The sequence below is a fragment of the Mus musculus genome, chromosome 11 (assembly GCF_000001635.26).
Source record: "Mus musculus strain C57BL/6J chromosome 11, GRCm38.p6 C57BL/6J".
NCBI lineage: Eukaryota > Metazoa > Chordata > Mammalia > Rodentia > Muridae > Mus > Mus musculus.
In genome coordinates this window covers 120,758,191-120,770,150 of record NC_000077.6, presented here as the reverse complement: position 1 = coordinate 120,770,150, position 11,960 = coordinate 120,758,191, and the positions used below count along the sequence as shown (strand labels likewise).

Sequence of the window (11,960 nt, the reverse complement as noted above, 5' to 3'; positions counted from 1 at the left end):
CTCAGAGGGTAAGGTCCTGAGTTCAAATCCCAGCAACCATATGATGGCTCACAACCACCCATAATGAAATCTGACGCCCCCTTCTGGTGCATCTGAAGACCGCTAGAGTGCACTTATGTATAATAATTGCCGCAGACCCTCTGGGCCCCTTTGTCTGTGTGGAAAGGGTCTCTAGTCGCGGGTGGGCAAAGCGTCGGATGAATTGACAGACAGATGCACACAGGAGAGGTTGTGTAGTATCTGAATGTATTTTGTCAAATCGAGCATCAGACTTTTTATACTGAAGACAATAAGGAAGTTGGGTAACATACCAGCAAGGTACAAAGAGGTTACTGGATTCTTATATAAAACAGAGGAATGCAAACACAGAAGGTCTAACAGGAACCACCTGGGATAAAATTCATTGTTAACAACTGGGATCAACAAGGGCTTCGTGCCTTTGCCATAGTTCCTATTTTAGTCTATTGTATAGTCCACCTTCCCCTTAGGCCATTGTAAATACGAGTGTAAGGGTGTAACTCAGCTTAGAAGCCAGGTGTGAGGTCTTTACTCTCCTAGGGCAAGGGCTTTCACACCCAAGTCATGGTTCTAACTAGGGAGTTCTGTTCTAGCTAACCATCTCATGAATAATGCAATACTCTAAAGCCATAGCCCGATCTACTTCCTAAACCATTGTAAATTCCTATATATGGATGCAACTTGGCTTTTATTCTAAGTGATAATATAATACCAGAGGCTATTCTAAATGTCACTGAATAGCAATATTCTTACTAAATTTTAAGCCCATGGTCTTGCTCAAGGATGTTCTAGGACTGTTGGAACACTGGCGGAAGGCTTTAGCTATGTCAGAATTCAATCTTAAAAGGCACTTATAATAGGAAAATACTAAAAGAGAGCATGTGGATCCATCCACTAGACTAACGCGGGAATGGAAAATTAATGCATGGGTTAGAGAGAACGCCAGACTCCAAGAGCGAGTTTCTGTGAAACTCTTTTGCCTTGTGAGTAGCTTTCAAGCCTCAGCCTGTCAAGCTGACTCGACCAGAGAGCGTAGCAAATAATAAGTGAGTGGAGGTCCTAAATACAATTCCCAATAACCACATGAAGGCTCACAATCTGTACAGCTACAGTGTGCTCATATACATTAAAATAAATAAATACATAAATCTTTAAAAAAAAGCAAGAGGAAAGAAAAAAAATCAACAAATGGGTTCCCAGAACCAACATATTGGCTCACAGCCACCCACAATTCCAGGTCCAGAGCCTCTGATGCCATGACTTCTGAGAGCATCAGGCTTGCAAGTTGTACACAGATATATGCACACAAAACACCCATACAAATAAAACCAGTTTTGTTTTATTTTGAGGTCTCCATGTAGTCCTGGTTGTCCTAGAACTCAGCAGGTTGGCTCGAACCCACAGATCCTTTTTCCCCTGCCTCCTGAGCTCTGGGATAAAGGCATACACCACCATGCCCAGCAGAGATCCGCCTCTAACCTCCCAAGTGCTGGGATTAAAGGCGTGTGGCACCACTGCTTCCCTTGGGTTGCTTTCTCGTAGAACCAAGGACCACTGGCCCAGGGATGGCACCACAATGGGCTGTTCCCTCCCCTATCAATCACTCATTAGGGAAATGCTAATCTTACAGCTGGATCTCATGGAGGCATTTTCTCATCTGAGGCTCCTTCCTCTCTGATGACTCTAGCCTGTGTCAAGTTGCCATAGGAGCAGCCAGGACAAAGGTTGACTAAACAGACTCCACTCTCTGTAGTTGGATCAATCCCATGCACTTTGAAAAACCACTTCCTTGTGTAAGGGGATCCTTGTGTTACTCCCACTTCTGTTCAGCCACTAACCCTGACAAACAGTTTCACATATTGTTTGACTGTATACCCCTCCTTTTTAAAGAGCCAACTGTCTGTATCCCAATCCCAGGTCATGCAGGGCCACCATAAACCTGGGGTTTCCAGGCCATGGTCACTGACACAGGCCTGGAGGAGGTGATAGACAAGAGGCAGCAGCAGGATCCAAAGGGGGAACTAGGGGCACCTATGTAATCTCTCCACCCAGGCATTCTGCACAAAACAATGGGTCGTGTAAATGCACAGATGACCATACAACACTGCTTCCACAGTGCACCAGGTGTGTGCTTTCAGGATTTGGGATACTGTACTGGCTGGATTTGTGTGTCAACTTGACACAAGCTGGAGTTATCACAGAGAAAGGAGCCTCTCTTGAGGAAGTGCCTCCATGAGATCCAGCTGTAAAGAATTTTCTCAATTAGTGATCAAGGATGGAAGGGCCCATCCCATTGTGGGTGGTGCCACACCTGGGCTAGTAGTCCTGGGTTCTATAAGAAAGCAGGCTGAGCAAGCCAGGGGATGCAATCCAGTAAGCAGCGTCCACCCATGGCCTCTGCATCAGCTCCTGCCTCCAAGTTCCTGTCCTGTGCGAGTTCCTGTCCTGTCTTCCTTTGGTGATGAACAGCAACGTGGAAGTGTCAGCTGAATAAACCCTTTCCTCCCCAGCTTACTTTCTAGTCATGATGTTTTGTGCAGGACTACAAACCCTGACTAAGACAGAAACTATGGTCCATTTATTTAAGCAAATCAGCCCAGCCTAGCTGATACAGAGGATGGGAGATCCTGGACCTGAGGGTGGGGATGGATGTGGGGTAGATCCACAGGGTAGAAGCAGAGCTGATGACCTGGGTTGAAGGCAGAGGTGTGGTGTGAGAGTGGATCCAGGGAAGTCTCCAGGGGTCTGTAGGTGCCATCTGGGCAGACTAGGAGGCCAGGTAGCCAGCATCCACCAGGATGCCACCGCCACTGGTAGAGGCACTTCTGTCGCTGAGCAGGAAGAGGATGCTGTTGGATGACGTCTTCAACCTCTGCAGGAGAACAGACCAGTCAAGGCTCTCTCCCTTGCTTGGCTGCTGACAAACCACATAGTTCCCCTCACCCACTGTCCCCAGCTGACCTGCGAACTTCCTCAGTGGGTGGCGCTCCTTGAGCTTCCTGGCAAACTCAGGGTCTGCAGAGACTTTCTTGCCCATGTCAGTCAGCACCACAGTGGGGTTTACGGAGTTTACCCGGATCTGGGGCCAGAAGCCACAGCTGGTGGCACAGCTGAGGAAGGAGCCCTACCTGCCCAGCTCAGGACTCGCCGCCCCAGGACCGGCCTGATGAGCTTGCTTACTCTGTCCAGATGAACCCTGAGCCCAGTGCTCAGAGCCTTCTATAGTCCTCACCCTCAACCCCCAGCCCTGCCCCAGGTGCCCATCGCCTGTCCCTCAGGTGTGGCCCGGCCCCCTGTGCCTACCTTGTGTGGCCCTAGTTCCATGGCCATGGCTTTGGTCAACATAGTTAATGTGCCCTTGGTGGAGCCTGTGGATGTGTGTGAGTGTTGAGGACCCCTCAGTTATTCAGTCCTCCTTCTGGGAGGACCACACAGAACCTACTCCTGTTCCTACCACAATGCACTCACAGTAGGTGGTCAGGTCAGGATAGGTGACATAGGCCACCAAGCTGGAGATGTTAACAATGGATCCTGCCACTCCACAGTTAATCATGCCTCAGGCTACCATCTGGAAGTCAAGAGTTTAGGGCAAACATATGCATTATCCCACCCCACCCTCTCCAGGTTTGCATCTGGGCCACAGCCCTCCTGTCTCCTCACCTGAGACACCTGCAGAACAGCACACACATTTACAATGAAGGACCTAGCAGAAGGGGACTATCAGCCTACTGAGCCAGCCATCTTCAGTGACCCTCCCCAGCCTGCCTGCTCTCCCTGAGGGCCCACCTGTCAAAGATCTCCTTTGTAGACTCTATAAAAGGCTGCATCAGCACCACCCCTGTGTTGTTCACCAGCAAGTCCACAGGGCCGATACCACCCAGCTCCTTCTATGTGACCTCCTAGTCACCCAGGTCCACACACGGACTCTATCCCAGGACACTGTGGGGGACATTGGTGGCCTGAGACATTGTCTCAGCCAGCTTCTAATGTATTCTTGAGGGTGGAGAACAGGCCCCAGCCATGGCAGTCTCTGTGCCTTAACTCTTTGAAAGGCTGACCAGGTCTGCGTTGGTCCGAGTCAAAGCCACCACTTTGGCTCCTGAGGCATGCAGGGCCTTCACAGTACACTGTCTATTCCCTGTAGGAGAATGGTGGAACAAGGGCCTTGTAGGCCTGGTTACAGAAGGATCTGGGTCCTGGAAGGGTTAAGTAAAGACTGTTGCTCCAAGCAGCGCAAGTGTGCTGACCAAAAGGCTGTAAGCCAGGGTGAGGTAGGACTATCCCCTTGTCAGAGGCCAGACAGACTGGTATCAGGTCAAAGAAGACAGTCCCCTCATGCTCATGATGGTGTCCCAGAGAAGGGTGACTAGTGCCCATCTTCCCAGCCTGGACCTAGGAACTGCCTTGATGCCGAGCCCAGCTTGTCCTTCAGAGTGGAGCACGTGGTAGCCAAGGAGAGGCTGGCAATCTGACCTGGTGGGCAGCAGGTCTCTGGCCAGGGGACAATGCTGAGGCTGGCCTCCTTCCTCTTTCCAGTCCAACTCCCCACCCGCTCACACTCACCTTTCCTCACTCACACACCTTCCCCTGATCACACTCACCTTTCCACACTCATCTCACTTCCCCGCTCACACTCACCTTTCCTGCTCACTCTCACCCCACTTCCTTGTTCACACTCTCTCCACTTTCCTGCTCACACTGACCTCACTTGCCTGCTCACATTCATCTTACTTCCCCGCTCACACTCACCTGCTTCCCTGCTCACACTCACCTTTCCCTGTCCCTGTCACCAGGGCCCTCAGCCCACTGAAATTCAGCTTCATGCTACTGACACCAGTGTCCTCCTGCAGTAAGGGGAGGGTTAAGGTTGTTAAGATGGAACTAGTGAGTGGGGCAGGGTTGGGGCAGACATTCTGCTCCCTCCTGGCAGCCCTCCTTGCTCCTCAGAAGTGCCAATCAGCTGCTCGTGCGGGACTTAAAGAGCCAATGAGAGCCGGGTGGGGGTGGCGCACGCCTTTAATCCCAGCACTTGGGAGGCAGAGGCAGGCAGATTTCTGAGTTTGAGGCCAGCCTGGTCTACAGAGTGAGTTCCAGGACAGCCAGGGCTATACAGAGAAACCCTGTCTCGAAAAACAAAAAACCAAACCAAAACAAAACAAAACGAGCCAATGAGAAGAAGTGTGCACACACATGTAGAACGTCTGACAAAGCAGTGGAAGCATGTGTGCACACACATGTGCCTGTGAGAGGGTCTGACACAGCAGTGTAGCGGGAAGGAAGGGGCAACCTAAAGAAGGAATCTGAATTTTCAGCAATGAGATGTGGAGTCTTGAACCCAGGGCCTGAGAGCATACTAAGCCAACGGTGCCCCATCAGTGATGCTCGGTGATGTGAGCCACACCCTCGGCCCAGGGCAGTGAGATTGCTGGGTTTGGAATTATCTGGACAGAAGCATCAGCTTGGGACTTTTTGTTTTGTTGTTATAAATGAAGGTAGTGATGTGATCTAGCTGGAGCAGGCACACTGGATTCCAATGCCCAGGGACCCAAGAACCCACCATGCCTGCAGTGTGTCTAGAGAGTCCCCTGGCTGTTCCCCTCAATCTGTTCCTCCCAGGTGCCCCTCACCTGCTGCCCCGTACCAGCCAGGAACTCCGCCTTTGGCAGAGACACTGAGGCACCGTCTTTACTTTGAGGCAGGACTCTTGTAAATCTTTTTTTTTTTTTTTTTTTTTTTTGACTGTCCAGAAAAGGCTATTTGTTTTTTATTCAAGTAACTGCAAATAAGAAACCAGGGAGGAAGCCCCAGGCTGGGACAAATACTGGCCACCCCTCCCCCACAGAACAAGGGGAGGTGGCCCTACACCCTTTTCCCATCAAAGTGGGCCCCCATCCTCACTCTGCTGCAGCATCCACGGGGTGGGGCCCCATCTTCCTTAGTGTGGGGTAGGTAACCAGTCTGCTGCGCCCCAGCCCCCCTTCCCCTCGAGTGTATTGTGTGGGGGAGAGAATACAGGCAAATTCAGGAGGATGAACATCTGACGCTGGTAGCAGCAGCAATAGTGGGTATCTAAGAATGAACATGGAACAAAAAAAAAACAACACAACCGTCCAGAGGTAGTTTGTGAACAGAGGAGAAGATGGAACCAGAACCATGGGGGGCAGGGAGGAGCGAAAAGGAGGGGGCGGCAAGGCTAGCTCCTTAGTGCCCTGCGGGAGGAAGGAACAGCCTAGAGTGGACTGGGGGAGGCGTGTTGGTGCCCGTTTGCCTTTGGTGGAGGCGAGAACAGGCCCTTACTCTGGAGATGGGCGGTAACCCCATCTGTCTAGTCTCAGGTGAGAACATTAAAGTGGGTGGAGCCAACATCATCCTACTTCCTGTTGTCAAGGGGCTCAGCCAACCCAGTGCATGATCTCTGTAGGGTGGGGCAGGAGGGGCTGAGAAACCCACCCGGTGATACTTTGGTGGGGACATGCTGGGATCTAAGCATCCCCTGCCCTGACCACACTGCTGCTGCTAGGTCAGCCACTGGGCCTTGTCAGAGTGAGATGGGGCCGGGGCCCCTTAAGGCCAGGGAATGCTCCCAGGACCCTCTACGGGGAAGCCAGGAACAGCAGGGCAGAAGGGACCCGCAAAACAAAGCGCCCAGAGAGCCACGGCTCTGAGGGAGGTGCGCAGCAGGCCGGGCTGCGGCTAAATGGGAAGTTAGCCTTGTCAGGATGGGGCAGGTGTGTTCGGGAGGAGGGCACAGGGACTGAGCCGAATCCTGCTCCCTTGGGTGCTGCGGAGCAGAGCCTGCAGCTGGTGCCTGGTGCGGTAGTGTGCAGTGGGGGCGGGGAGGGGCCTGGGAGCAGGGCTTCCAGTCCCAGGGGACAGCTGCTCCTCAGTGGCTATGGAGCAGGCGGCACTGCGAGTGGTGATCACTGCTCCTCCTCAGAGGACTCCTGGGAGATGCCCTCCTCTTCCTCCTTCTCCAGTTTCTTGGGTCTGCCCCTTGGTTTCCTCCCTGGAGCTGTGGTGACTTTCCGGGTCTTGGCGGCGCCCTTATTCTTGCTTCCCTTTGGTCGGCCCCGAGGTCTCTTCGGAGTTGGCACTTCACTGGGCTCTTTCTGACTCCCGACCAGCGCCGTCCCAGGACTCACCGGAGGCTGCTTGCGTGGCCTGCCCCGGCCTCGCTTCTCAGTCCCATCCTTTTCCTGCTTGGAGGCCAGGGGCTGGCTGGACTTTGAGCCCGACTCGCTCATTCTCCTTCTCTATGTGTGGGGCAGCACACAGTGAGTGCCTTCTTGGAGCCGCGCCAACACCAGAAATAGCCCCGACTCGGAGTCCCAATTAGAGGCGACTCTTGTAAATCTAAGCATGGATTCTGGGGTTTCCTGCCCCAGTTGCAAACCCTGAGTACCTCTGTGCATCTCCTCTTCTCTGAGCAGAGACCTGGTTCTTTGGAGCCAGTTAGGAGTAATCAGAGAATATTGTGCACCTCAACCCGTGTCTGGCGATTGTTTGAGGTGTGCTGAGGGTCTCTTGTCTTGTGTGTCAGGGTTCATGGAACAAGTACTCACGATCCAGTGAGTCATAGCAGGTCACACGACATCTGGGCCGGGCAGGAGGCTCAGATGCCTCATGGACAGCCCTGGGGAGGAGGTGTGCTCAGACTGCCGCCTTTCCCTTGCTCAGTCCAGGCTCTGCACTGAGACCGTGTGAGTCGCTGAAAGGAGGCAGCTGTACTTCCAGTGCTCTATAGTGCAGGGACAGCAGTACCCTTCCCCTGAGCATTCCTCCGCACTGGTCAGAAGGGTGCTCTGGGACCTTCCTGTGGCTCAGGGGACAGCATACACAGTGGGGGCCCGGAGCCCAATCATTTGCTGCTGCCTGGCAGTTTCCTCATAGCTAACAGGGACAGATCATGCCTGCTCACTGTGTCCTTGATCCCAGTCTGAGCAAACCACCAAGTCCTATAGCCAACCTCCAGGTGGCACTGAATACTGGTGTCTGGCCTGATCTATCCAGTAAGATCAAAGCCCTTCCCCTTCTATGACAAAAGCTGTGGATTGTGACCAACCTGCTGTCTGGTGGCCATCGGAACTCCTGGGAAATGGTGGCCTTTCAGGGATGCCAGTTGGCCACCAGGCAGGAGGAAGTGGTTTACCAGGAAGGGAGCATCAAGCTCCAACGTCTTGGGAAGACAGTCATCTGCTAGCTTCGCCCTTAGGAGCGCATTTCTCCTAAGATGTCTTCACCCTCCACAGCTCCTGCTCTATCTCCTGTCACCTATGTTGTCTGAAGACTTCTCTATCCAGAGTCATGTGCTGAGCCCTAACTACAACATTATGTGAGGACTGTTGTATAACAGTTTCCTTTGAAATTAAAACACCCCATCCTGCATGGAAGTTCCTTAAGTAGGGATGCAAACAACTCATATAGTTTCAGGAAGTTCCTGAAACTGACCAATTTCACAAGATCCCTTGCTGTCAGGGTAAGCAACAAAAGCTGAGAGTCTCTCTCAGACAAACCAAGCAGCAAAGAAGAAAGACTGCAGATCAGAGCCCAGAAGACGCAAAAGTCAGCTGAGTTACCTACCTACTGTCGTCATCTCCACTCCGAGCCGGTGGTGACAAGAACGACACAGGCACCAAGTCGGGTTCATGCAGCAACATCTTTACTTCAGGCTCTTTCTTTTACAGCTCTCTTCCCCAGCAGCTTCTTCTTAGGGGAAGGGCTAAACTACTCACTACTCTACTACTACTCACGGCAAGGGCTAAAACTACTCTTATTCACTACTTCTGGCTTCTACCTATCTTGCGTGCGCCGGACTCGACCAGCAAGAATGACGCTGCAACAGGATCCTGCACACGTTTATTGGGAGAGCTTGATTGCAGAGGTGAAAAGACCCCGAGCCCAGAACTGGTGCTGCTTTTATAGGCCTAGGAGAGGCGTGTCTCACACCTGGATTGGTTATGCACTACGCCTCATTTGCATGTTCCTCATCTGATTGGCTACTCTCTCTCAGTACCTCACAGAGCCTCATTATCATACCTCATTTGCATGTCTCACATCTGATTGGTTATACTCTCAGTACCTTACAGAACCTCATTATCATGCCCGGGCCAGGCAGTGTCTTTGCAAAAAACTTTACTGCATATGTACACATTGGTTGTTTGTCCAAACTTATGCGTGGTGGCCAGCAGTAGTCAGTGCCACTCTGCAACGGCACATGTGGCTTCCCACATACCTAGGGCAAGGGCTAAAAAACTCTCTTCACTACTACTGGCTTCTTTTACAATTGCTAGCTTCTACCACTTACAACAGCAGCTTTTACTACTCCATCTTTCTTGCAGCAAGGGCTAAACTCTTCTCACTACTCACGCCGACTCCTCCTTCTAGCTCCACCCCACATCATCCAATCAATCAGAATTCACACACACACACACACACACACACTCTCTCTCTCTCTCTCTCTCTCTCTCTCTCTCTCTCTCTCTCTCTCCAGGCACGAGCTTAGGTCGTTCACAGATAGGCTGACAGGTCTGGATCACGAGGAACTGTCCAGCCTGGCAGGCAGCCCACGCATGCAGCCTCACTGCGCATGCTCGGGCAAGGCAGTAAACAAGTGGGTTTGACGTGGCCTGCGGCCGCACCCACTTACCCCACAACCTACAAGAGGTTTAGACCAACTAAACCACATGAAAGAGATACTCTCCCACCTGTTGAGCTGCATTCAGGCTATGAATTGTGCTCCAGGTTTCCAGTCTTTGTGAGCTGTCACTGGAGCTGAGCTACAGTGAATGCCATCTGATCCTGTAAGAAATTCCTCACCAATACTCCCATAGGTAACCCCAATAAATCTCATGGCTCACCAAGCTTCCGGTGGTGTCTGTACACTGGTCTTTTATGGGCTACCTAATGGAGAGCGTGGATATGCATGTTGTGTCTCTCCAGGAAAAGTTTTGTCGAACAACAGAAGGAAAGGCCTTTGGGAGGAGTTTAGGGGAAACTAGACCCAGCAAGAAAACTGACATTAACCTTTTGGCCTCCAATCATGAGTGCACACACGTGCATCTGGCAGCAGACATGCTCACACCTGTGCAGATACACACAGACATTAAAACCAAGTGTCGGGGGCTGGCGAGATGGCTCAGCGGTTAAGAGCACTGACTGCTCTTCCGAAGATCCTGAGTTCAAATCCCAGCAACCACATGGTGGCTCACAACCATCCGTAATGAGATCTGACACCCTCTTCTGGTGCATCTGAAGACAGCTACAGTGTACTAATGAATAATAATAAATAAATCTTAAAAAAAAACAAAAAACAAAAAACAGAAAAAACCTAGTGTCGCAGAGTGTAGTGGTTCCCACCTACAATTTCAGCCCTTGGAGTCAGAATCATAGCTTTAAGTTTGAGGCCAGCCTGGTCTATGTTGTGAGTCCTAGGCCACCCAGAGCTACATAGCAATACCCTGTCTCAATCCCACTACTGGTGATTTATATGAGAATGGTCCCCACAGGCTCGTAGTTGAAAGCTTGGTCTCCAGTTGGTGGAACTGTCTGAGAAGGATTAGGAGGTGTGGCCTCACTGGAAGAGGTGTGTCACTGCTGGTAGGCTTTGAGGTTTCAAAAACCCACCTCATTCCCAGGTGGCTTTTTCTCTCTCTGCCATCTGTGGATCACATGTAAGCTCTCAGCTGCTGCTCCAGCACCATGCCTGCCTGTCTGCCACCATGCTTCATTCCATGATGGTCATGGAAACTAACCTTCAGGAACCATGATCCCCCAATGAAATATTTTCTTCTATGAGTTGCCCTGGTCGTGGCAACAGAGAAGTAACTAAGACACCACTCCTACACACAATCATCAAACCATGAGTGGACTGTGCTTGGAGCTGACTGAAGCCATGTCCTTTGACAGGCTGTCTGCCAAAACTTGCCAGATGGCAAAGCAGCATGGGCTGCAGCCTGGACCATGTGTGTGTCTTCTCTTTCCCTTGGGCCAACAGAACTGGCACTGACAGGTATTTTGTGTGTGTGTGTGTGTGTGTGTGTGTAGGCATAAGGACAATGACAGTCTACAGCCCTGTACATGGGAGCTGGAGAGAAGGCTCCATGGTGAGAGCATTTGCTGTTCTTGCAGAGGACCAGGGTTCAGTTCCCAGCACCCACATGGCAGCTCACAACCATCTGTAACTCCAGTCCCAGGAGATAAAGCTCTTTTCTGCTCTCCATAGGCATTGCATGCATGTGGCCCACTAATATACAAGCTGAAAAAACACTCATGCACATCAAATCAAAATAAATAATAGCACATTTCTTTAAGGCAAACACTAGGGAGGCAGGCATAGGCAGATCTCTATGTGTTTGGGGTCATCCTAGTCTATATAGAGAGGCCTTGTCTCAAAAAAAAATTCAAAATTAACGTAAAAAATTTCTTAAAATCATGTTTATAATTTTCCATGATCCAAAAAGCCTTAAACAGCACCATTCCCTTTGCATGTTAAGCGTCCAGAGGCAGCACCCTAGTTCTGACCACAGTAGGGACATCCCAATTGGTAGTGTCCTGAACATCTGTGGGATTTACTTATTTAATGCTTTGGAAGGCGTTAACATATCTAGTTATTTAGTGTGCATGTGTGTGGAGGGGGTAATGTGGTACACACATACCAAAGCACACATGAAGGTCAGAGTATAACGTTAGGAAAGGCTTGGTTCTGTCCACCCTGTAGCCAGGCTGAGTAGCAATCTCTTGTATCAGGTAAACTATCTTTCTGCCCACAGCCAGGGGTGGGGAGCCTTGTGCCAGCTCTGAGCAGGTAGTCAAGGACCAGCAGAATATCTTTACTCCTTCAGGCTTATTATTTATTATTTTATGTGTGGAGTGTTTTGTCTATCTATATATCTGTGTACTCAAATTACAGATGGTTGTGAGCTGCCATATGGGTGCTGGGAATC

The 11,960-nt window shown here is 50.9% G+C and overlaps 1 protein-coding gene and 1 pseudogene across 2 annotated transcripts; both read right to left on the bottom strand.

Annotated features, from left to right (window-relative positions):
- Positions 2,765–4,887, bottom strand: Gm11771 (predicted gene 11771; annotated as a pseudogene).
- Positions 5,759–7,357, bottom strand: Hmga1b (high mobility group AT-hook 1B). 2 transcript variants are annotated; one of them, NM_001166477.1, is made up of 2 exons: positions 7,161–7,357; positions 5,759–7,127 (listed from the first exon to the last, which is right to left on the bottom strand). In NM_001166477.1, exons 1-2 carry the CDS (start codon positions 7,260–7,262, stop codon positions 6,939–6,941), a joined length of 291 nt encoding a protein of 96 aa, NP_001159949.1. In that variant the 5' UTR covers positions 7,263–7,357; the 3' UTR covers positions 5,759–6,938. The 2 variants fall into 2 exon arrangements, with proteins under 2 accessions (NP_001159949.1, NP_001159948.1); NM_001166476.1 differs by having other exon boundaries at positions 5,759–7,357.
- Positions 7,358–11,960: the final 4,603 nt, after the last annotated feature.